General features: G+C 33.0%; 2 protein-coding genes across 2 annotated transcripts; one reads left to right on the top strand and one right to left on the bottom strand.

The window, feature by feature from the left end:
* On the top strand, nucleotides 1-20222 carry LOC142986422 (putative fatty acyl-CoA reductase CG5065). Its single transcript, XM_076134923.1, has 8 exons — nucleotides 1-155; nucleotides 14805-15007; nucleotides 15101-15409; nucleotides 15856-16051; nucleotides 16476-16674; nucleotides 17414-17653; nucleotides 17992-18249; nucleotides 18566-20222. The coding sequence occupies exons 2-8, from the start codon at nucleotides 14807-14809 to the stop codon at nucleotides 18726-18728; spliced, it is 1566 nt and encodes a 521-aa protein (XP_075991038.1). The 5' UTR covers nucleotides 1-155; nucleotides 14805-14806; the 3' UTR covers nucleotides 18729-20222.
* Tpi (triose phosphate isomerase) lies at nucleotides 20182-23299 on the bottom strand. Its single transcript, XM_076134924.1, has 6 exons — nucleotides 23140-23299; nucleotides 22262-22389; nucleotides 21938-22049; nucleotides 21686-21795; nucleotides 21396-21602; nucleotides 20182-21025 (listed from the first exon to the last, which is right to left on the bottom strand). Exons 2-6 carry the CDS (start codon nucleotides 22370-22372, stop codon nucleotides 20819-20821), a joined length of 747 nt encoding a protein of 248 aa, XP_075991039.1. The 5' UTR covers nucleotides 22373-22389; nucleotides 23140-23299; the 3' UTR covers nucleotides 20182-20818.
* Between the last annotated feature and the right edge of the window lie 446 nt (nucleotides 23300-23745).

Consider the following 23745-nt stretch of genomic DNA (forward strand, 5'->3'; position numbering starts at 1 on the left):
GCATGTGTTCACGTCACCGGCTGCCGAATTCGTTTTATCTGCGAGGCTGAGAGGTTTTGCGCTCAGTCCGCTACAACAGGTGCGCGAGAGAGGCTGTCCCTCACCCGTCACTCTTGGTTGCTCGACATCGTCCAACATCAACGTAAACAACCAAAGTAAGTTCGTTTTTTCACCGTTACTATTTGTTGTTATGCAACAACGGCAACGGGCGCGGAGCGAATAGAATATTTGGCAATTGCCCACTTGTCACATAAGTAAATACTTATTTGTTTAGACTATAATTGTTTGTCGCGTAAACAATGACAGGTGTGACTTGAACTTGTGTTGTTTGTAAGTAGGTATGACAAAACAATACCTTGGTACTTAATACTGAAGGTAAAAGTAAGGCAGTGCTTACTGTTTACGTAAATAAATACGACTCTACCTGTCATCTGAAACTTTCATGACGTCTACAGATTTTCACTCACCCTTTTGGGACTTCTGCACTGAAGTAGGTTTCAGCTTTAACCTTTTGTTAAATTTCGATCACTTACATGAAGGTATATAATTAGTTAGACGATCGAAACGGGTCCTATATTCCAAATGCAATGGAAATAAAACTGATAAGCGACGGGTGTTATTGTGAGACATAATTATTTAGTAACTAGCAGGAATATTATTATGCATTATGCCGGGATTAAAGCGACGAATAACTTTATAAGTTATTCAACTTAAGTAGTTTTTGTGAAACATTTTGCCTATTCATAAAAACTATAAGTTTGTACATCATTAAGATGAAATACTTTGTTAACTAGTTTTTGCACGATTACGAACCATTCATAACAACGGGTTAAAGGATAAATTAACTTCCTATAATAGACAAGACTTAGACAGAAGTATTCGATATTTTCCATTTGTTCATACATACATACAATACCTTTTCCCACGGGCAAAAGCCTAAAAACGCCTCTTGCAATGATCCCTACAAACTTCTTTTGCTTGCATTCATCATCGATTTATACAATTTGTTTTTTTCTTATAAAAGTCCCTAGGAAAACTTAGGCCCTAGGAAATTACTTTTTACAGTCCACTAACAAAGTTTCACGATCTACATTGCGAAACAGCAACATGATACTATACTATACTATACTCGTACTTTATAAACTTATAAATGAAAGGAGGATAAACCTGGCCGAATGTAATCTAGTTTTCACTTAATAAATACTGAATTAAAAAAAATATTTGTTAGTAAACAACTCTACCGGCAATTCATCGGATTTGACATATTTTACGGGATTTTCCTTGTAATTCCTCAGTTTTTTTTTCTGTTTCAATCATTGATAATGGAAAATGAAAATAAAATCTGTGGGTAAAGTAGTTGGGAAAAACAACCTCCATATAATATTAATGTTTACAAAACAATTTCGGTTGTGTTATGTTTGGTACAAACGTAGGAGCGTAAATAAAACGTAAACATTACGGGAGGACTCACTAATTACCCTAGTAGCAGGCGACAACTAACAAGCAAACAAGTTGCAGTGTCAGTACAAACAAAGCCGAATGTAAACATAGTTTAGTAGTTGTTTTACTTGTTTTTACTATTTATTTTAATACTCGTTAGAATAAATAAATTATAAACATCATACGAATCTGGTTTATTATGCCTCATGCTAATGAGTTCTTGTCTGCACACACATTTGATTTTTATTTTTGAGTAAAATTTTGACCCACAGTAAATGCATTATTTTCGGTAGATTACGTTACGTAAATCATATCTCTAATATCCATTAATGAACCTTTACAAGTTAATTAAAGTGATATTACCTACGTCACATATAGGAGAACTCAGTCACTGCAACTAGTCTGAAAATACGTAATAGGCATTTCCTAATCGTTTTGAGAATTTTCCTCCGGTTTCCACATAATTACCGCAATAGGTAGCTATTTTCCGCGACAGTCCTTTGTATCTATGATCCATAGTTTTCATAGCCACAATTAACATTCGATCTCATTATCTGCACGCAATTAGGAGATACGATCTTTGTTTTAATAACTGTGACATTTGACTCTGATTCTCCAACATAACCCGTCATAAAATAATTAGTATTTTTTTTGTATTTCTTTATACTTTGTATAATTTATTATACTGAATATTTTTTTTGTAACGTGATTAAATTAACAATTTAAATTATAATTACATGTTTAAACAAATAATTTATGCACTAACTGACACACAATGTATGTTTGTACCGTGTCCTAACGACAAAGGTTTCCACAAAAAAGAACATTATTTTCCAAAGACATACTAATTACGCGATTGATTAGATACTTACGTAGATTGTAATCATAGTGCATGATTCATTGACCCCTAACTTATTCGTAATCTGAAGTAAATGAAAATTCTTCGCAATTTTGTATTTGCAACAAGATTTTCATGCAAAAATTATAACAGTTCGAGAAATTTTACCCGATTCCATAGTACTACGGTTAGTTCCCTAGTTAATCGATATACGTTACTGTCATCCACGAGTAGATCAATAAAGTAATATTTTTATGTTCTCGCTTATACGATCGCATCAGTCCTACCTACCCGCAGCCTTAGTGTTTTAAAAACTATATTTATAACACAAGTAACTTTTTAAGTTAACTATTAACATTTTTATTTTATTTAAAAATCTTTGAGGCCAATGTTTCCTTGGAAAAGGTGTAATAGAAAACATTTCGCAATTTCGCAATTAATATTAGGTTCAATGTAATGGACGCTAGCCTATTGCGATATACTGGGCACGGTTCCAAACTTCAAGCTGAATAAGTAGAGGCATTAATGTAGTGATTATTTTTATTTAAAATAATTTGTTTGGGAAACTTTTTCATGTGTAGTACATGATTATGATATCATCATTTCATAGTCATGAGATACATAATATGTGCAAATTGACCTCCAGCCGTAACCAAGCCGTACCAAAAATATAAGTTATTCGCTTTCTAGGTGTCACTTTTAATAACATTACGACCTCTAGAAGTCCAAAATCTATTAGGATCAGCTACAAAGAATGTTGTAAAGCTGTTTTGAAAAACAAGCTACGCGAATGACTACGATATATGTGTCGAACTAATCTAGAAAAGCAAATTAAAAAGGACGACTCAAGTACTAAGGTCGTCATCATTTCGATACTGCTTTGCGTAACAAACTAGTGCGATTGCGAATTTATTGTGTTAATGCTGAATTTTAATGAATGTTTGTGTGTTTTTCTATCTTCGGACTAACCGTTTCAAATATTTGTAAACACTTTTAATGGACGTGGGCGTAGGTCTATGAGATACTGTTGCTTATAGCACCAATAACGTGAGAAGTCCGGTTAAGTAACAAAACTTCGAAAATTAGAAAGCGTCTTTCCGGCTATGTGTGTAGGTTCAGAATGCTACCTTAATTGTTTTAATCCTGAAAACGCTGTGAATATAGACCGAACAACGAATATTCACGTATAAGTTTGATATTTTTTAAGTCTGTTAAACAAGGTCTTAAGACTGAACATTCTAGCAAAATTTACGAAATATCATTTTCATTTAATATTTACAAAGGCGTATAGTATTCATTTTTATACAGTAAATTCATATACCAAAGTACATCTACAAACTCAGTTTGCTTTAGCTTAGCCTTTAGTATTTTTTATATTCGTTAAAAACAATGTGCGAAACTTCCACTATTTACATAGTTTCGAAAGAACCACTGGAATTTTACCAAATATTGAACAAAGATTGGTTCGATGACTCATCGGAACAGTGAAATTACTCGTATATAAGACCTAACGCCTCGATCTAGCGTGGTCAATGACTCTACTATGCGGCTGAGGTTTACGCTAAAACCAAACGATTAATTAAACTTTATTTACTCAAGGAATTGCGACTAAGCTTTCCATTTTCTGAAAATGCATTACTTAAATGCGTGTACTAGTATTTAAATTTATTAAATTAGGGTAATTTGTCTTTGAATAACTTAGATTAAGTAAATAGCCAGCCAACTTCAATTATAATTAAAAGGCAATAAATGAGACGGATGTCAAACATTTATTATGGTAAACGCACTTATGCGGTGACATACAGACCGGCAATTTCTTCCCACGCTCGTGATTTTAATAATTTCAAAACAGATTATTCAGTTAAGAACTACTTTACCTGAAAATTAAAGTGCACTATGTATGTAATTACGTATGTCATAAATATTCACAAAGTTCTCACCCAACGCTCTGCAAAAAAAATGTACTACTTCCTTAATTATAAAAGGACGATTACCTTTAGCATATAAAGTTTTTACGGAAGATCCAGGTAAAAAAGCACTCAAAATAATATGTACTTAGGTTTCCTAATGAGAGGGTTTAAGTTTAAGGGAGACCCAAAAAGGTCAACATTAACATATTTTTACAAAGGCAATTTTAAATGTCTTGTTTTTTGGTTAAATTGACTAATCAAATCCTAAGGATGAGGATGTAAACAGGTAGTCAATGACCTTTTTGATTGGAGTCGTTTTGTAGCTTGATTAATATTATGCTGTCCAATAATTTGCTTTTGATTTAAGCACTTCCTATTTATTCTTACCTCAGGCTTAGGACTAAGGATGCAACATTATAGAGTAGCTGTTTCAAAGAATTTTAGATATACTTAGAATTTAAATATTATTTTAGTTATATCGAAAAATTTCGAATCTAAAATCGCGCATAACTTTTATTTAATCAACTAAACCAATTGCATAGTCCTTTTTTAAATATTAAGTTGGTAATTATGGAGACAAGGTTTCTATGGGATCGATGAGATTCAAATTCTCATGGAATAAAATAGTACTAAAATCGGACGAAGTTGGGCCAATCCGCTAGTAATGTAATAAATGTTATTATTACAGTACATTAGTACATTTGCAACTTGGTGTTGCATTTTCCAAAAAAAAAGAACATCGATAAACCCAAGAGTTGCATTTGCAAATTGCAATATTTCGTGTTACAAGATACAACGTTGCACAATAATGTTAGCGTGTGATGCCTCGTTTACACGAGTTCAGTGCTGGTCGTTTGTACTAACTACTTGGTGAGAAGTAGGCAATCTATTTTCATGATGTTGTAGCTGAAATAGGAATACGAGAATTTCAGGCGGTATTGTTTTTCTAACGAGTAGTAGAGAGAGACAGTGCCGGGATTACTTTTAAAGTATTTTATTTTAATACTTGCTTTATTGTTCCATAAGCCGAAGATACGAGTATTTACCTTTTTTACTCACTGCCAAAGCTGGTTGGATGTATGCCGAAACTTCAAGTCAACGTCTCATCGGATCGGATTTTATATTCGGTAGAACGTAATTATAGAAATTAACATGGATACTTATCAAAACAAGGAAAATAATACTAAATTGTATTGATTTTTTATTTTTTATGAATCTTATAACATAAAATGATCATTGATCTTACTAGATCAATTGTTAGCTGCAACATAGGCAATGATAGTCATACATACGTAAGCTAAGTACAAAACATTATTGGTCAGGTGATCAATGGATTAATGGTCATAGTCCATTACAGACAGTCAAATTAACGTTGCGTATTATATCAGGTACTGCGAAATCGTTGTAACAGACACTGCATATTTTGATATCACTATTTATTTCGTCAATACTTATTTATTTAGAAGCGTACCTAAAAGAAAAGGTACTAATGAGATAAAAGGGTCTCCTCACGCTAGATATGTGTGAATTGATTAAGTACTTAACATTACTTTAAAGTTTGTTTAAAGAAATTTCTATCATTCAAGGTTTTGCCACGATACCTTATTTAAAAAATACATATAATCAAAAAAAATCACTCATGTTTTCACCTAGGTTGTATATGTAGGCATAACTGAAGTTATTTTCAATGAAATAATTCACGACTTGATGCACATAATCATAGGTCATCTGTGGTTATTTGGTTATAACATTTTAGTGAAAGTTATTCAATGGTCTAACTAGACGGCTAAACTTGACCAGAAAGTTCTAGAGAATGCATTTTTGTGTCACAATGTCTAGACAGTAATGACGTGGTCAACCGCTGATCTAATTAAAAAATATTTAGTAATATTTTGAGGGCACGTAGAAATTATTTACCAATGCATTTTATATTCTAAATTATAATATAACTATTTACAACTAGCCAACTGGTCAGACTTCGTCCCGGTATGTAGTACAATTTTATCTCGTTGCCTCCATTTCTGTGTAAATTTAGTTCTGATCAATTCCATACAAACCTTGCCCATTAACCAATTTTGGTCTAGTTGTTTAAAAGTTATGAGCGTATACATTTCAATGATTTATTTTATTTATATAGATGTATTGCAAATTTGCAAATAATTGCATCAACAAAAAAAATACGATAATAATATCCCCGTACAAATATAAAAAAAAATCTTCTAACGTCTTCTATGTCAATATGTTTAAATACTATTTCATCATAAACACAGCTGCAACTTTGTCAAATTAATTAAGTATGTCGTTATGTATTTATGTAATTTTAATAGGAAAAACAACAGAAGCTAACCTTGACATTAATTGTCACATTCTGGTTTCCTGGCTGCTAATTATAGTTTTTACTTTTTTCCACTTCAGTGTATAATTAGATTTATTTTAATCTATGGAATAGATACTGAAAGAACGAAAAATAGTTTATTATTTCACTTAATGACTAACACTATTTTAAATATAATACTAGCATTCATAACCAAAAATAGAAACCATTAGTTTAATGAAACTTCTAAACGTTTAGTCGACCGAAACCGGAGTCAATTTAAGATAGTTGCGTTGCACGTTTTTCAAAATTCGTAGCTGTTAGCTTCTACGTAACTTGTAGGCATAAAAGTTCGTAGGCCGTAGCATTTTATCGTTTTCATTTCGCTTACTAATACGGTGTTACTTTTTTTTTGATCGCCCACATCAATGTCGGAGGGAATGATATTCTTTCTATCCATGAGGTATCAATTAAACTATGAGGATAGTCAAAATCGTATAGCTAGTATACCGCTACATTTGCGACAATGGTGTTTCTCTGCTAAATCTCTGAATATTGGTATCTTCCTTAATTTTGGCATTTTATGCTGAACTTCAAACACTAAGTGGAATTCACTATGTCACACAAAGGATATAAAAAACAGAAATGTTGTCGTGTAAGAATAATCGCACAGTGCCTAATTATAATGACGGTCAGTCAGTTGTCACCAACAACTTAAAAACTGTTATGAAGCTTTGAAGGCTGCCTAGATTCAAATCCTGTCGAGATATCAACATACGGTTTACCTTGAGTCTAGATGTTCTACCGTGTTGCTCAGTCTTATGCATTCGTATTTAATATTATGCACGACAGTAGTAAATTATTTTATTCTAATTTATTTTTATTGATATGATAATTTAAAACTTTTTGTGATCATCGTTTCCGAATAGAGCTATATATACATTATATAGATCGACGAATTTTTCTGAGTACGGTTTCTGAGTACATTTAGCGATAGTTTATCTATTCAATAGTGTCAAAACTCATATAAAAAAACGGTAAACTGACTTTAAGCACAATATATATTTTTTCCTCATGTACCTACTAAACTTGTGCTTACACATAACGTTTTTGTGAAAAGACAGGAATATTTTTAATGATTTTATTAAAGTTTTTCTTTTGTATCTACTTAAATTCCAAATGTAAGCACTCTAGTTCATTGTTACCTTGTGGTTAGCCTCTTAACTGCGAACACTTAAAGAATCGTTGCAGCATTTGCGACACATTCATGTAATTTATTTTGCAGTTACAATGAACTATTGTGATGTTGCTTATGATCAATTCATAGTGGCCATTACGGCATACTTACTTCACCGCGTTATTATTTAAAAACTTTTTTTATTTAGTGATTTATTTCATTCGTCTAACTGTCTCGTAAACTCATAAAAACCTTTATTTGTTGTGAATAAAAAAATAAATTATACATTCCTGCATGTTTGCATTGTACGTATCTAATGAGGAAATCTAAGTTCCTACTTGCTGCATTACGGACTAACAAATTACTTCAAATTAACAACAAAACAATATCAATTAGTAAGGATTATATTATTATTATCACTGTTTTATCGCTTTAGTAGTTAATCGTTTTAGGTTGTGTAATAATAAGTAAATCTCTTTCAAACAGGAAGTGTAGACGATCTTTAAACTTTGAAGAAAAAGCTAACAAAGCTTACTTTGTAAAAAACGGCCTTGAGAGATGTGAGATAAGAAAACGTTAGGTACCGGTATAGAATTTATTTTAATGCTAATTGAAATTTGACATCGCAAAACGAATATTTTTTATTCAACTGCTTGTTAATTTTATTATTTTAACATCAGCTATGTCTAATTAATGTTTTTTTATTTAGTGTAACTAGGATATTTTGACGCGAAATCTCATAAAATATGTGGTTAGGTACCTATTTGAGAAATGGATTTTAAACAGCGTCTCAAGATTTGTTCTCAAGACCGCGGTCCCAAGTTGATACCCGTTATTAATATGGGCCTTGGTAATCTTGTGAAATCGATACTTTTGTAATTATTTTCAACTAGTCTAAAACCTTAAATAATAATCATCTTGAACGGAAATGGTGTCAACACTGAACCTTTAAATTACTAACTTGCTAGGTTATTTAGGATACCAATTTATCAAATATAAGGTATTAATAAACATATAGACTGTTTCGCAAATTACAATTTAAGCAAAACGTGCCTGAAACGCCGTGATTATTTTAATTGATATTTCAAATCGACAAATTGTATCGATTTCACAAACCCTATGGATAAATTACCTAAATTATCTGCGGTCCAATATTTTAACTACTTATTATTTTATTATAATTAAGAATACGCAATAGTAGTTAAGGAAAATATCTTAAATTGCACACTATGATATTGCTAACTGCTCTGTGTTTGGGAAATTCGTGAAATGCAATCAAATATTATTTGTGTACAGGTATCTTAGTAAAAAGACACTTTGCCTTACCAAGCATTCGCGCAGTACCTTTTTGGTAACCTAATACGCGATCCTATTTAGGAAGTACTTACATACTTCCATGTATCAGTCTAGAAGTCATATCCTATTTTTAAACACAGGTTTTTGGCCTCAATGTTGACGGAGTTTAGTTGCTTTTTGCGATACACATCCATTAATTTATAATTATCGCAAGCATCTTCAAAGTACTATTAAAAAAGTAAAAAACAAATACAAACATGGAACTAATTAAGCATCTTCATTCATTTTCTTTTCATGATTTTTTGTATGAAAAAATACGGCGCAACTATTTCTACGCTTCTACTTTTAGTAAGGTCATTATTTATTGTCTGGAGGACTGAATTATATCATTTAACTTTTAAAAAATACTAAAATATGAGATTTATTCTACCTTGTTCACCAAGATCTAGTGAAACTGGCCTGTCAACTTTTTATTGGACTAAGAATTTCTTCTCAGTTATTTTATAGTAGAGCTTGTTATTGTCACAGAATATAGAAAGTATGTTAAACACGACATTATACGTTTCCTAATATCGCGCCAACATAGCATATTTCTGTATGGCTAATTTATGTCTAGGTCCTCCTATGATAAGGGGTGAGGCTACTGTCACCTTAAACTTTTACAATATTTTGTAAGATGGCATTTCAAATATTCGTTGTCGATGAAGCAATCGGTACGCGCGATCAAGTCGTACTTACAATCACTAGACTAATGACCAGCTCATCAAATACAAGATTATTTTTAGAAAATTGTCAAGTTGAGGCTACTTGGACCAAAGTACTCCTTATTTGGTTGGCCGTGTACGTAAATTACAGCAATTTTGCGGTGAACCAGTATTCACGAGTACTTATTTTAAATACATCCTCGAACCAGTAAGATTTTAAGTAGATATTTTTTAATTATCCAAAATTCTCATGAACCCGCAATCCCGCTAAACTTCCTTTTTGCCCAATAATTTACGAAAGTGAAAGTAGAGTGATCAAAACATAGTCAGATCCGCTTCCTGAGATCCACGGAATAAGTATTTGGAGATACATCAGTGGATTTCGCACAAACAATATAACGCGTAAAGAGTTGACTCCTCTTATAGAAAATGCATATTGCCGGGTGTATAAAACGCAGAGTACTTTGAACATCGTAGGTAGTTAAACGCGGAGGTTAATAAGATAGATAATTGAAATAATTATAGTTACTGGAACTATCAATGACACAAAAAATGTGCATGCTCCTTACCTGGCGAAACCTGATCCCAAACAGTTGTGCAAACCTTCCATGTCAGATTCCACGAATGTTGTTTGTGAACTCTACAATATTTTACTTGCATACTAGCGATAGTGTAAGTCTAAAAATACACCTAAAATGTAAAATAAACAGTTCGCTGTTGATATACAAAAAAACAAAAAAATGCCTGTAGACTGTAGAGATACTTATATAAAACTAGAGAAAGATTTCTCAGGAAAGAATCGGTATTTGAACACCTTGTCTAATTTCTATTCGCAAAAATGTTGGTCTTAGGTAGGTGATAACCTTAGAACTATTTGCTTGATATATTGCACACTGCCCATATCTAGTTTATTCCAGATTTCGGATTAGCGTTTGACGCGCAAGCACTGCGCAAACAGTCTCTATTGAGGTCGAGGTATCACTATAATAGGGCACCTAGTAACTCCGCACCCAATGTTGCATACGTGACATATGTCTCTCCTTTTGTTTTGTGTCCATATTATTATATCACCTAGAAAACCAACATACCAGAAGTGTTAGTTACCGACGAGTCAAAATGAATATGAAATGTCTGTAAAAAACAAACATAATAAACTTCGCACTATTGCCAAACATATCATGGTACGGAACACTAGTTGCGTAAAGTGATCAACTCGACCGATTCTTTTATTTTTATCAAAAGTTATTTTTAAACTGTACCTGTTAGTATTTCCAAACCGATTTCAGTAACGGCAATTAACTCTTTACACAATAACTTAGACCAAACTAAGTTGTCTCTGTCTTGTCCGTATGTGAAGATTTAATCTTAAGTTTTATCTAAACCAAATCCTAATTAGGTCATTTAAACAAATAAGATGTCACTTAAATGTAACGCTGACATAAATGTGTAGGACAATGTTTATTAAAGTTATGTGACAAAAACAGACAAACAAAAATAATCCGCCATTTTTAGAACCACCTGAAACATTTCCTTATGCCTAAATTATACCGACGGACTGCGTCTAATCCCTGACATTTAGCTTACTTCGTATTTTAGTGCATACTTATTTGATTTTATCATTATATACGATCTAATTATAACATTTTAATGTATATAAGCTGAAAACACACAATTTTAAAACAAACATAATTAAAATGCTTATTTAAAACGAACAAGATATATCTTACTCAATCATATTTTATTTTGTTTTTGCCTGTATTTTTCCATTAATGGCATCTTAGAATGCCGGCCATATAATAAATTGTATAGATAGATCGACTTGCACGAAGCAGGCATATTAAATAGATAAAAATATACTCGTAACTTATTAATATATTTTATAGCAGGTGATCCACAGGATTTTTTATAAACATAGGTAGTCACACTAATTAGATAAGTGTAGATTCCTGTTTGGATGACATTTGATCATTATAATAATTATATTATGATTGACATTTACATCATTGCAATTGTCATGACAATCTATTAAGCATTTTAGTAAAAGTGCTTGACAAGAATTATACTTACGCCTTTTTTATTGAACAAGTTTTTGATGTGCTTTATCATCTCTATTTTTCTATATTTCTGCACATAATATTGTAAACATTTAAACCTAAACAACGACTTGAATAACTAATAGAGCCTAACCCACGATATTAACCAATTTAGACTTCGTTTACATATTATGTATCTAAATTTAGAATAAATGTATTCAACATATTATTCGCATTTCTCGGTGGAAAATTACGCAGTTTTATAACAAACATAACCTTCTCGAGGCTTACATTTGAACGCATTATTATCCAATATTAAATACTTTAACCAACTCACTTATGGACTTGCCAGATACAGATAGATAATCTGATAGACAAGCAACAAAATTTTTAACTTAACCGACACTTATCCGAAGAAAATCTTCTAAACACGTGCATAAGCATGTGCGTCAACAGTAAACAGTTAATTATGACATCGTATTACTTAAGAAAGATGACAATTTAATTAGCAGTTTACCAAAGTAATTGGTCTGTTTCGTTGTCGTTAAAAGTAGGTACCTACATTCAATAATGACCATAGAAGTGCTAAGTACAATACAATAGACTTCAATAGAGTTGTGAGAATCATGCAATATTGTAAAAACTACGCTCTCGGTGCGTATACGAATGTAAATACTTACAAAACCAGTTGTGCGGGTAAAGCTGACTCCACATTTGCGTCTTCGACCATTTAATATTCTACATAATAATAAAAAAAGTATAATAATTGCTTGTTTACTACATTATTTCTAATTATTTGACTGGCGTATAGTATCACATCTGTTCAAATATTATTTTTTTTATCAAGTAAAAATGTCTCCCTACAGTTATGAATGATAATACCAGATCCGCGCTACACATTATGATTCCGGCCGATGCATGATCGTGTAAGTACACAAGTCGTCATAGCGGTCTTGACCTACACGGTACTCCGTTCTAAATGTTCCAACGCCGTCATGTAGTTAGATACAAAATCAATGAATATACAAAGAAATTAAGCTTCCTGATAGTGGATAATAGATACTTAGATATTTAAAAAAAAATACAATTAAAATGTTCCTTTGCCAGTGTTAATGTTTACTACTTTTAACAGATCAATCCATGGATATAGCATATACATTATACAATCAAGAGTCATCCATGCAAAAAAAATCTGATGACCTTAACTAATTAAATAAAATGTATGATCTCAATTGTTTTCACTGTGCGTCAATCAACGTTAATATTTTTTAATACATTTCATGCACCTACTTTAAAAAAATATCTGTATCCAATGACACAAAAAGGCGATAAGTCCAGCCTTATGATTTTATTTCCAAAGTACTTCTGTTATTATTATGATTAGCTATATTTATAAGACTGTTCGCACTTGCGTTGTTGTTGTATCAAGTATGTGAAAAGTGGATACTTAAGACCATTTATTTTATAGTAACAGCCTATGAAGTGACCTTAAGCCATTAATATCTCTCAACTATGTTTTTATAACTGCAAAATATTTCACATTATATGTATATTATGTATGTGGTATTATGTCAGTTTGATCGCCGATTTTTTACGCCTTACATAGCGCTCTTAAAGAGGATATGAATTTAAATAAAAATATGGGCAAAAACCAAACATGTTTCGAGTACAACGACTTTTCTCGAATGCGATTGGAGTACTCGCAATTAAGGAAAATCTATGCATTAATTAACTGCTTACAATAGGCACTCACATAAACAGTCCCAAGTCCAAATAAATTCTAAAATTCCTTACCATCTTAAGAAGGAAACATTTGCTTAGATCTACAAAAAAACATATTAATCCTAGATAATACTCGTAAACAAAACATCAGAGCACTAGTAAACAAGTCATTCAATGTAATTCATTAATGTTCACGCCTAAGGCCCTTACAACACATTCTATAAATAGAATTTCAAAATTATTCTGATGAGCTAAAAATAAAACCGACAAATGTGAAATATTTATGCGTTACGCAATATAGAGTAGACCGTAGTGGAAACAGTTGAAACCTCTATTTCGTAGCGGATTACGTTACTGCCTACGGTTCCTAACACAAATATACATGAATGTTTCTCGAAAGAATCAAGTGCCGAGGTCGACGGCTGCCATGATCTTGAATGCGGTACTCTAGCATATTAAAGTTACGAAACACGGGTCCATGAACCTTTAGGCGAAATTAAGCTCTACATTATAAAGGCATTTAATGGTAGACAAAATATTGTCGTTGTATGTTAAGTATTGTTTGGTAAAAAATATTGTTGACACAATGGTGTTAAGTCAAGGTCAGCATGTTTATGCAATGTTTAATGTTTATTATGCGTAATAAAAGAAAAATAGTCACTTTAGAATAGTCAATTTGTATACAAGGAGTGTACTGGAGACCCCGTGGTCAATACATTCTGAACCTCTTTTTTTGTCTTGGGATATAAATTAGGTCAATTATTAAAAAGATGACAAGAAATAGACTCGGTCTTTTCCATAAAATAAGGTCGATGAGTTCATACGCATAGTTTTACCTACTTGTACACTGGTTGTAAAATACCGTGGTTTTCTCGAGGACATCACCGATAACATCGATGTGTGCCCATGTCCCTTACCCGCCTAATACGATTTCACAAAAAAACATATTTGCCCAGGCTTTTAACCTTCAATGAGATGTTAAGCAACATCATTTAGTATACGAACATTACGATAAAATATTTTCACGACAATGTTAAGTAGTAAATACAATATTTGATTTTATGCAGAAATGGCTTCTGTATGCGTAATGAGATGTACCTATGTAGGTAGGTATGTTAGAGACGAAGAGAAGATTTATTTCTTTTTCTAGATTTTACGACTAACAGGAACCTCTAATTGGCACAAATAATACTTTTTTTGCTTAATCGGTTTAGCGCTCAATTGTGTAGAGTAATCCCATCGATTCTCTATATCCATATCTCTAAACCATTCGATGGCCCTAAATAAATAATAATAGATACAATAACTATGACTTTAGATTTTTTATAGCAATTCAAACAACATTTTGAATATTATTATAATCATTTCAGAAATGGCGTCCCAGTCCCCAACGATCAGGGAGTTCTACAAAGGTAGAAACATCCTTGTCACTGGCGGTACAGGGTTCATGGGTAAAGTGCTCATTGAGAAGCTTCTCTACTCTATCCCCGACATCGGGAAAATCTACATATTGGCGAGGCCTAAAAGAGGCAAGTCTATTCAACAGAGAATTGAAGAATGGCAACGGCTCAAGGTAAAAGTCTAATCAAAAAGAAATAAATGTCCTGTAATTAATTTTTGTTGTCTTAATTGCTTATATTCTTATAAATACTTTTTATTATTTCAGATGTTTGAGCGTTTGTGCGCCGAAAATCCAAGCGCTATGAAGAAAATTATACCTTTACAAGGCGACGTTCTCTTTGATAATTTTGGCTTATCCGAATCTGACATTTCTACTCTATGTGAAGAAGTATCAGTGGTATTTCACTTCGCCGCCACTCTGAGGCTCGAAGCGCCTTTGAAAGAAAACGTTAATATGAATACCAGCGGAACGCAGAGAGCCATAAACATCGCGAAGAAATTGAAAAACTTGACCATCTTCATTCACCTTTCAACTGCTTTCTGCTATCCTGATTATGAAGTATTAGAAGAAAGGGTAAGAATACTTACCTACTTAGTGTTTAAAGTACCTACACAGCAAATTATGGAAAATTATTAGTATACAAATTGGTTGCATCAATTTGAATAGGTGCTAATAATTTTCTAAGACCATCAAACGTTTTATGGACTACATAACGCTTCTTTTATACTTTCCTGTATTATGCATTTAAGTACATAATGGTTTTTGTCACACCCTTTAATGTTACAAAGAAATTGCAGTTATGTAACAGAGTGTGTTTCTACTATAATAAATCGCTAGGAAAGAAACCCCTATCTTTCAAATTATCCATACTAGCCAAGTATTAAATTACTTCAGTGGCTTTTCTTTCGTTATTTTCTTTAGTGAGAGAGTGTGTGACAGAAATATTAGAAGAAAAACAAGTGGAAAAAATACTCAGGCATTAATGCAACTTTGCTTAATAACTCATTTGATGTTTTCAGTTACACGCGCCTCCAGTCAAGCCAGAGAACGTAATGAAGCTTATCGAGTGGCTGGATGACAAACAAGTGGCGCTTTTAACGCCTTCGCTACTTGGACCTCACCCTAACTGTTACACGTTCTCAAAACGGCTGGCCGAAGCTATTATAGGACAAAATTATGACGATTTGCCACTCGTCATTGCTCGGCCTAGTATCGGTAAGATTACTATTTAAAGTGAAACTCGAATTTATAGAAATTTGTTATTAATGGTTTAGGCTAGGTCTGTGACACGAGTTAAGATGATCTTCACATAGAATGATTGCTACGATTGTGGAGGTAGGGATTCTATTCCTACAAGGACGCTACTTTGTCAGACGACCAATTGTTTCTAAGATATTTTGCATCCGTTGTTTTAAGTAGTATGGTAAAATACCATGGATCGAGAAAATCGAGATTCTTGACTATCATCTTAACCCTACGTCACACCATTTATTGATTACAAGATTAATAAGGCTTTCTTCGATTCAATAAACTTGAGTGAGTGACGGTTTTCTGAAAGATCTATGCATGTCCCGAAGAATAAGGGCAGCGATTTTAAACATTATTGTAAATATTCTAAATTGTTTATTTTTTATTTCAGTATGTCCTGCGGCAGTTGAGCCAGTGCCCGGTTGGGTGGACAACTTGAACGGGCCCGTCGGAGTCATGATAGGAGCAGGCAAAGGTGTGATTCGGACCATGCTTTGTGACGGCAGCCTGATCGCGCAAGTTATCCCTGTAGATACTTCGATCAACGCGATCATTGCCATCGGTATGATTGAAGGAACGAAGAAGGAAAAGTGAGTTTATCAAGCTATTTAGGCATGTGAAAAAAATTATTGAAGTCATCAAGTTGATGTTTTTACCAGACCAGTATTTAATTTACTATCTAAAACAGATGTACCACATCTTATTCTTGCGTTAATTATTTAAACCTTAATAATAATTTAAGCAGCGGCTTGGGTGCTCAGGTATCCTAAGACCTAAATTATGAATCCATGGCCAAATCATCGCCCACAAAATTAAAATGCAATAGTTTTTCCTGTTTTAAAAAAAATAAAACTATAACTTGAAATTAATGTAAACCAGCAGAAGCTCATTTGGCAATATTAATAATTGCATTTTATATAACTAAGTACGCCATGCTAATGCAATACCAACGTTGCATATTTGGCCTTCTCTGATTTAGTATTGTACATTTGCAATCATCATGATCATCAATCCATTTCATTATATAGCTTGACATTTACTGCACTAATAGATTTTTTCAGAACTTATATTAATAAAACATATTTTTAACTTGACTTGACGTGGGCTCAAATATCCACACTCGTTTTAAACCGTCGTGATGTGCGTTGTGGGTTCGACTCCTACGTAGTTGTACATTTGCGTGAGAACGGGTATTTGTTCCGGTTGTAAATTAGTCTTTACTAGAATTAGGTATGCTTATCAGTTATCCGTATTTACAAAAGTACATGCTCATATAGACGTATGTGAGTTGTCCAAATGGATAGTTGATTTTTAAACTCTTAATTTCAGACCAAAAACAATTCCTGTTTACAACGTGAATATTGGCCATCAACAACCAACAACATGGGGAGAAGTTCTTGAAATTGGCAGACGTTATGGCCGGATCCGTCCTTTCGAATGGCCTCTCTGGTTCCCTAATGGAAATATTACCACCAATCACCTACTGCACGGGTACCGACGTATCTGCTTCCAGTTGGTGCCAGCCTATCTCATTGATTTCTTACTGTTTATACTAGGACAAAAAAGATTGTAAGTTTAAAATTCTTACATTTTAGATTAATTAGGTACTGAGGTTCCTCAAGCAAATTTAAGGCGCATAGTTTAAATAAATAGATACGAGATATTCCTCTTTAAAAACTACATTAGTCTCTTGCGTAATGTTAAGGAATAATGTAATATGGAATGCTTCTCTTAATATGAATTGGGGAAGTTGAAATACGAGCAGTTTTATAAATGCTTAATATTAGAAATATGGCCAAATGTTGATGGCACGATTCAAGTATTTAGAGTAGATAAAATTAGTTTGTTTTTAAATGAGCAATTAATTAGTATGTTTCGTGTATCTAACTAAACGTTCTGCATTACAGTATGATTAGAGTTCAAGACAAGATAACTAAAGGATTAGAAATGTTACAATACTTTACGATGAGGCCGTGGAGCTTCCCTTGCCCGAACTACGACAGCATTGACTCCAAACTGAATGAAGAAGAAAGAGTGATCTTTAAGACGGACATCAAGGATTCAGACCGCACGCAATACTTGGAGACATGTGTGGAAGGAGGCCGAATTTTCTGCTTGAAGGAAGACCCGAACAAAAATACCATCAACAAGACTTACCAGAATTTGTAAGTAGCTAATTAGTTGCTAGATTTGTTGGAATTTAAATGGCTTTTACATCTGGTTGGTGATACAAATTGTGAACGTTTATGATAGTCCAACAAAGAGGGTACGCGAGTGGATGAGGGTTTAAAAATTATACATATGGTAGTCGGTATAGGTATCCTATTTTGTGTGACGATCGTCTTAACACCACTGGCTACGAGTGTCACAAATTAGGTTGCTTTTCCTGGATTTTTAAACTTCCAATGATACCCGAACCTACGTATCTTGTTTAATTATGAATGCCTGATGTTAACATTCATTAATTTTCTTTTCTTACAGCCTGTACTTCCTAGATGTGGTTTGCAAGACCCTCTTCTGGTTGCTGATTCTTTCATTCTTGGCGTCGTGGTTCGAGCCAATCAGAGCAGTCTTTGAATACGGGGAGCCAGTCGTCAAGCACTTGCCTTTCCTCGGACCAGCTGTTTTCAAGAACTCAGCGTGATATTAGAAAATTTATTTAAAAGATTTCAAACATGCAATTTAGTCACCTATCTTAATACTATCCTAATTAAAGCTTGATGAAACTAAGTTCAAAGGAAGAAGGTGACTAGGTGACTTTTTTGTAATCTTTTTTTGTTGTTAATATAACCATAGGATTGTGAAATTATTGAATAAGTAAATGGAATTAACGTGGAAGCGATGCAGGTATAAACTTGCATCATAAAGGTGTTCACTAGAAATGTTTAAATACTGGGGTCTGCATATTTCGATGTGCCCATTTTTTGTACAATTTAGGTCATTAATTTTTTTATGGAGTTTGGTTTGAGTCGATTTTCGTAATTCATTATTTGCTTGTTGTGGTTTTTGACTAGACGAAAATGTTGTAAGAATTTTACGTCATTGTGATAAATAAAAGCTCCTAAAATATGTACCTGTCTAATACAAGCGTATGGTATGAAAAGGGTTTAAAGTTAAAGTAAAAAGTCTTGGCATTATACAATCTTTTAGTTTTACGAATTAATTGTGAGTAAGTAATGTGTTAACTTTAAGGCATGAAAATTAAAGTACACCCAACAACTAAGAGAAGAAAGGTTTAAACTAGTCACTGAAGATTTCTAATGAGATGGTCTACGTGATATGACGGTATACATAGTGTAGATGATTTTCAGACTTATTTGCAAAGCTAAGAACCGGTTTAAATAAATATCATATTTTCAAGTCTAATAATATAATAGAATCTTATAATAGAAATAGCAGATGGTTATCTTGTAACTTAGCGATCCTACTGAAGATACGGTATTAAAACCGCGCTAGCGCTTGAGCGTCACCGCTGAATATTACAGATACTCCTATCTATAATCTGACATTGATTACGCGCCAACAGTATTGCACTAATTTTGCTATAAATACTGTGTACAGACTTCATTATAGCATGATTTTATTTCAGTACTACCATTTTGAATAGCATTGAGATTACATTTTACATAATAGGTTAGCCAATTATGGTACAATAAAATGTTAAATTAGTTATATTTTAGATAATAAGGGATAGAGGCAATGTATTTGAAAACTGTACGTGTGTGTTATTACGGTACGTCATGTGATATCTCTCGGGCAATGGCATTTATCAACAACTCGGATGATTACGTTTGGAGTGGTGATAGTTCGTTCTAATAAGTAGATAGATAAAAATCGATTATTTTGATCCTATCTCTCGTTGCGTAAGTTATTTCCATACATTTGTCAATATTGGTTGAAACATTACTAATCATATCAAGAGCATTAATATAGCACGAGATTATTGACAAGTGTTAAGCACGCTAGGATTGTTAATGACTTTAAATAGATCTAGATGGATGTTTTAATGCATATCTCAATATATTTTTGTATGGTGCTTGGTATGACATTTTTGTTAAAATAGTATGTACGACTGGGCTTGTAATAAAACACATACATGATTAAAGTAATACATATATTTTATACGGTAAAGTGTAAAGTATGTTTTATTTACCACTTGTAGAAAGAAAATCTCGAAAATAAATAGCAACAAAGATCAATATAACCATTTCCCAAACAAAACTGTACTCCCAATTTGTTTCTCAAACAATCGCAAAAGCTAGAAATAATATGATCTAAGTTTTATGACACAATATTTGATTTTTAGAGTAGGTACATGATTTATGATTTCCTACTTCCTACATTATAAATAATCTTACAATAATAAACAGTATGCAGCATTTGTTTTACATCATGTCTTGCAGCTTATTGTTACGCTAGCAAACATACTTAGAAATTAGACTTCAGAAATTGCAAACGAAGTTAGTAGAACTTCTTCGAGAATGTTACACAAAAAATCTCTTATCACCAGTCAGAAATATGTGTGGACTTTACAGATACGTAGTGTATGTAATTCCTTACCTACTAGAATGAGCCTTATCACATAATAAACAATAAATTATTACTTATCTTGTAATATTGGAAATTTTATTCCCACAGATTAACGTGACATTGCAGACGCATACTAAATGATGTTATCCCTAGTTAATGTTCCTAGTCCACAAATATTCCTAGCTTAGTCTGCACCTTAAATGTTTACTGAGTAGCGTTCACGATGTCAACGAACTCAGGTTTAAGACTCGCACCGCCGACCAAGAAGCCGTCGATGTCGGGGCATGCCGCCAGTTCTTTTGCATTTGCCGCAGTAACAGACCCTCCATATTGGATACGAACCGAATCAGCAACTCCTGCTGGTGCGTTGCTGGACAACCACTTCCTCAGGGAAGCGTGGACGTCCTGCGCCTGTGAAAATATCGAAGAAGAAAATTGTACGTGTGTGTTATATTCAATGAGAAAATAAACAAGTAATGGATATGTTACTGATATGTAACCATAAAAATGTCACAGACTTAATGCTTTAGGTGATAAATTGAGTCCATTTAAATCATGCAAGTTGAAGACATTGATTGAATCAGCATGATAGCAATCAATAATCCAAGCAATATTATCAACATGATAAACTTGAATCATGTTCATGCAATAAATTTTTACAGCATTTAATATCTTTACAGTTGGTGCAATTGACGCATTAATCTGTGCAAGGAGTTGATATCTTAACTCTAGTGTAAAAATGAAAATCTTGAAAATTTTTAACAGATGTTTGTAGACATACCTGTTGAGGAGAGGCAGTCTTGCCAGTACCGATGGCCCACACAGGCTCATAGGCAAGTACAACATTAGCCCATCTGTCTCCAACAGCAGGGATCAGGGCCTTGGTCTGTCTGAATACTACCTCCTCGGTTTTACCAGCTTCCCTCTCTTCAAGAGTTTCACCAATGCAAGCAATCACCTTAAGTCCTGAGTCCAGAGCATGGGCAACCTGATAATGGTAATAAAAGAATTAAAAACCTTATTCACTTCCATAAATTAAATCCACAGTTAAATACACATTATCATACAGACCTTCTCAGCAACAAGCTCATCTTGCTCTTTGAAAATTGTCCTTCTTTCAGAGTGACCAAGGATGACCCAGTTGCAGCCAATGTCCTTGATCATGGCCGGTGAGATTTCACCTAGAAAATTAGGCATATAATTAAAGTAATCAAAGCACTACTTTAGAAAAAGCTACAAAAATGCTTAATTTAGCACAGCTCTATATTTTTATGATTAAAAGGCATATTAAAATGTGTGAGTGTATTTTGTTTTTTGACTCACCAGTGAAAGCGCCCTTTGCAACCTTCCAGCAGTTTTGAGCTGAAACTTCAATGTTAGCCGGGGCAATGTTCTTCACATATTCCAAGTAGATAGCAGGGACTCCAATGACAACCTGGATACAGAGAGGTTTAGTTAGAAAAGATATCTTAGTTATTAATTTTCATGTACTACAAATTATAAATCACTTCAAGACTTGGAATGTGTTCTTGGGCGCACTAGAAGTTGTCACTTGCAACTGTTAATTCCCTATAAAAAAATAATAATAATAAGAATAACCCAATTTTATAAGGAAGGAGGTTATAAGAAAGAAGTCCGATGTCTTACCTCAACATTAGGGTCCAATGGGCCTTTTTTCAGTGTTTCAATGATGTCGGCAACTTGTTTCTTGTCACCATTCATCTTCCAGTTACCTCCAACAATAAATTTGCGGCCCATTTTGTTTGGAGTGTGTACTAAAAGCAAAAAATATTTATTAAAAACAGATATTTAAAGTTAATAGTTACTTCAATAACCTATATGAAAGGATGTCTAAGTAAGGACCATAAGAAAAAAGTGAAACGTGGGTAGTTTGATAAACATTCAGTGATGGTTGTAAAACTAGCTACCTAGTTGGTAGACAATGTTTACTAAAACATGATACATGTGCTAATGTAAAAGAATATGAAATGCTTATTTATTTTCTGTTTTTATTTTGTCATTGCTGAAGTCATCTGTATAAGAAATTCAAGTGGGTAAATTGCGATAACTGTGGTTTATTCGTTATCAGCATATACCTACAAGTTCAAGTTTATTTAGAAAAATATGACATTGACTCATGACCTATTTGACCGCCTATTGACCTCCGTAAATAAGAAAACAATCATTACAATAAATTCTAATATTAGGTCTAAAATTAATATAATAGAATGTAAATTTTGCGGATACTTAGGGCGGTATACCGGCGGTATACATGTATTTATTTGTGGACATGTACATTTATATAAATAAAGTAAAATTAACAAGTAATTTTGAAATGTAAATTAAAAGCACAGCTCTGAACAATAAGTATGAAATATTTGCTCGGCTCTGTCATAGCAAAAATATGGTTTAAAATATTTTTTTAATGCATGTATTTTCGAGTTACACAAAAAAAAACATAATAAGTAATTTCTGGATAGCAGCATCGCAATACTGTAATAAAATAATGGAAATCTGAAACTTACCACACAAGTTTTATCAGAAATGAACTTTGCAAAGAACTTGCAAGAGGGCAGCGGGAAAAATCAGCAGACCGGTAGACGGCAATGAAATCAGGTAATCTGCTTATTCTGTTTCCTCTGACACAAAAGCAAAATCAATTTAACTGTTACAGAAACTACAAATGGCAAGTCTAATAACATACGTCTTTAAAACATCAACCAATCACATGTCGACTAAAATAAAAACATTCATTTTGTGTTCAAAGAGAACAGACTAAGAGAAATGACCTTTGTGACATTGACGACTTTAGTTTTAAAAATCCCGTGTTTGACACTTAGGAAATGTATTTTACACGTAAAGAAGTCATTATTAAATATACATAAGCGTCACAAATCACAACTTTATTTGCTGATTAAAGCCGCAAGACACACGGTAAAGAAGTAATAAAAAAATAACAACAAGAATGAGAAGAGTTTAGAGGAAAAAACAGATGAACATCGTCAGTCGTTCATCATTGTTGCTACCGATCAAAGTCTATAGAACTTCTCTTTTAAATCATGAACCACTGTAATGTTTAACAGATTTTTGGGTTCATGATGCTCTTTGAAAATAATTTTAGAAGACATAGC

This window comes from Anticarsia gemmatalis, chromosome Z (assembly GCF_050436995.1).
Source record: "Anticarsia gemmatalis isolate Benzon Research Colony breed Stoneville strain chromosome Z, ilAntGemm2 primary, whole genome shotgun sequence".
Classification (NCBI taxonomy): Eukaryota; Metazoa; Arthropoda; class Insecta; order Lepidoptera; family Erebidae; genus Anticarsia; species Anticarsia gemmatalis.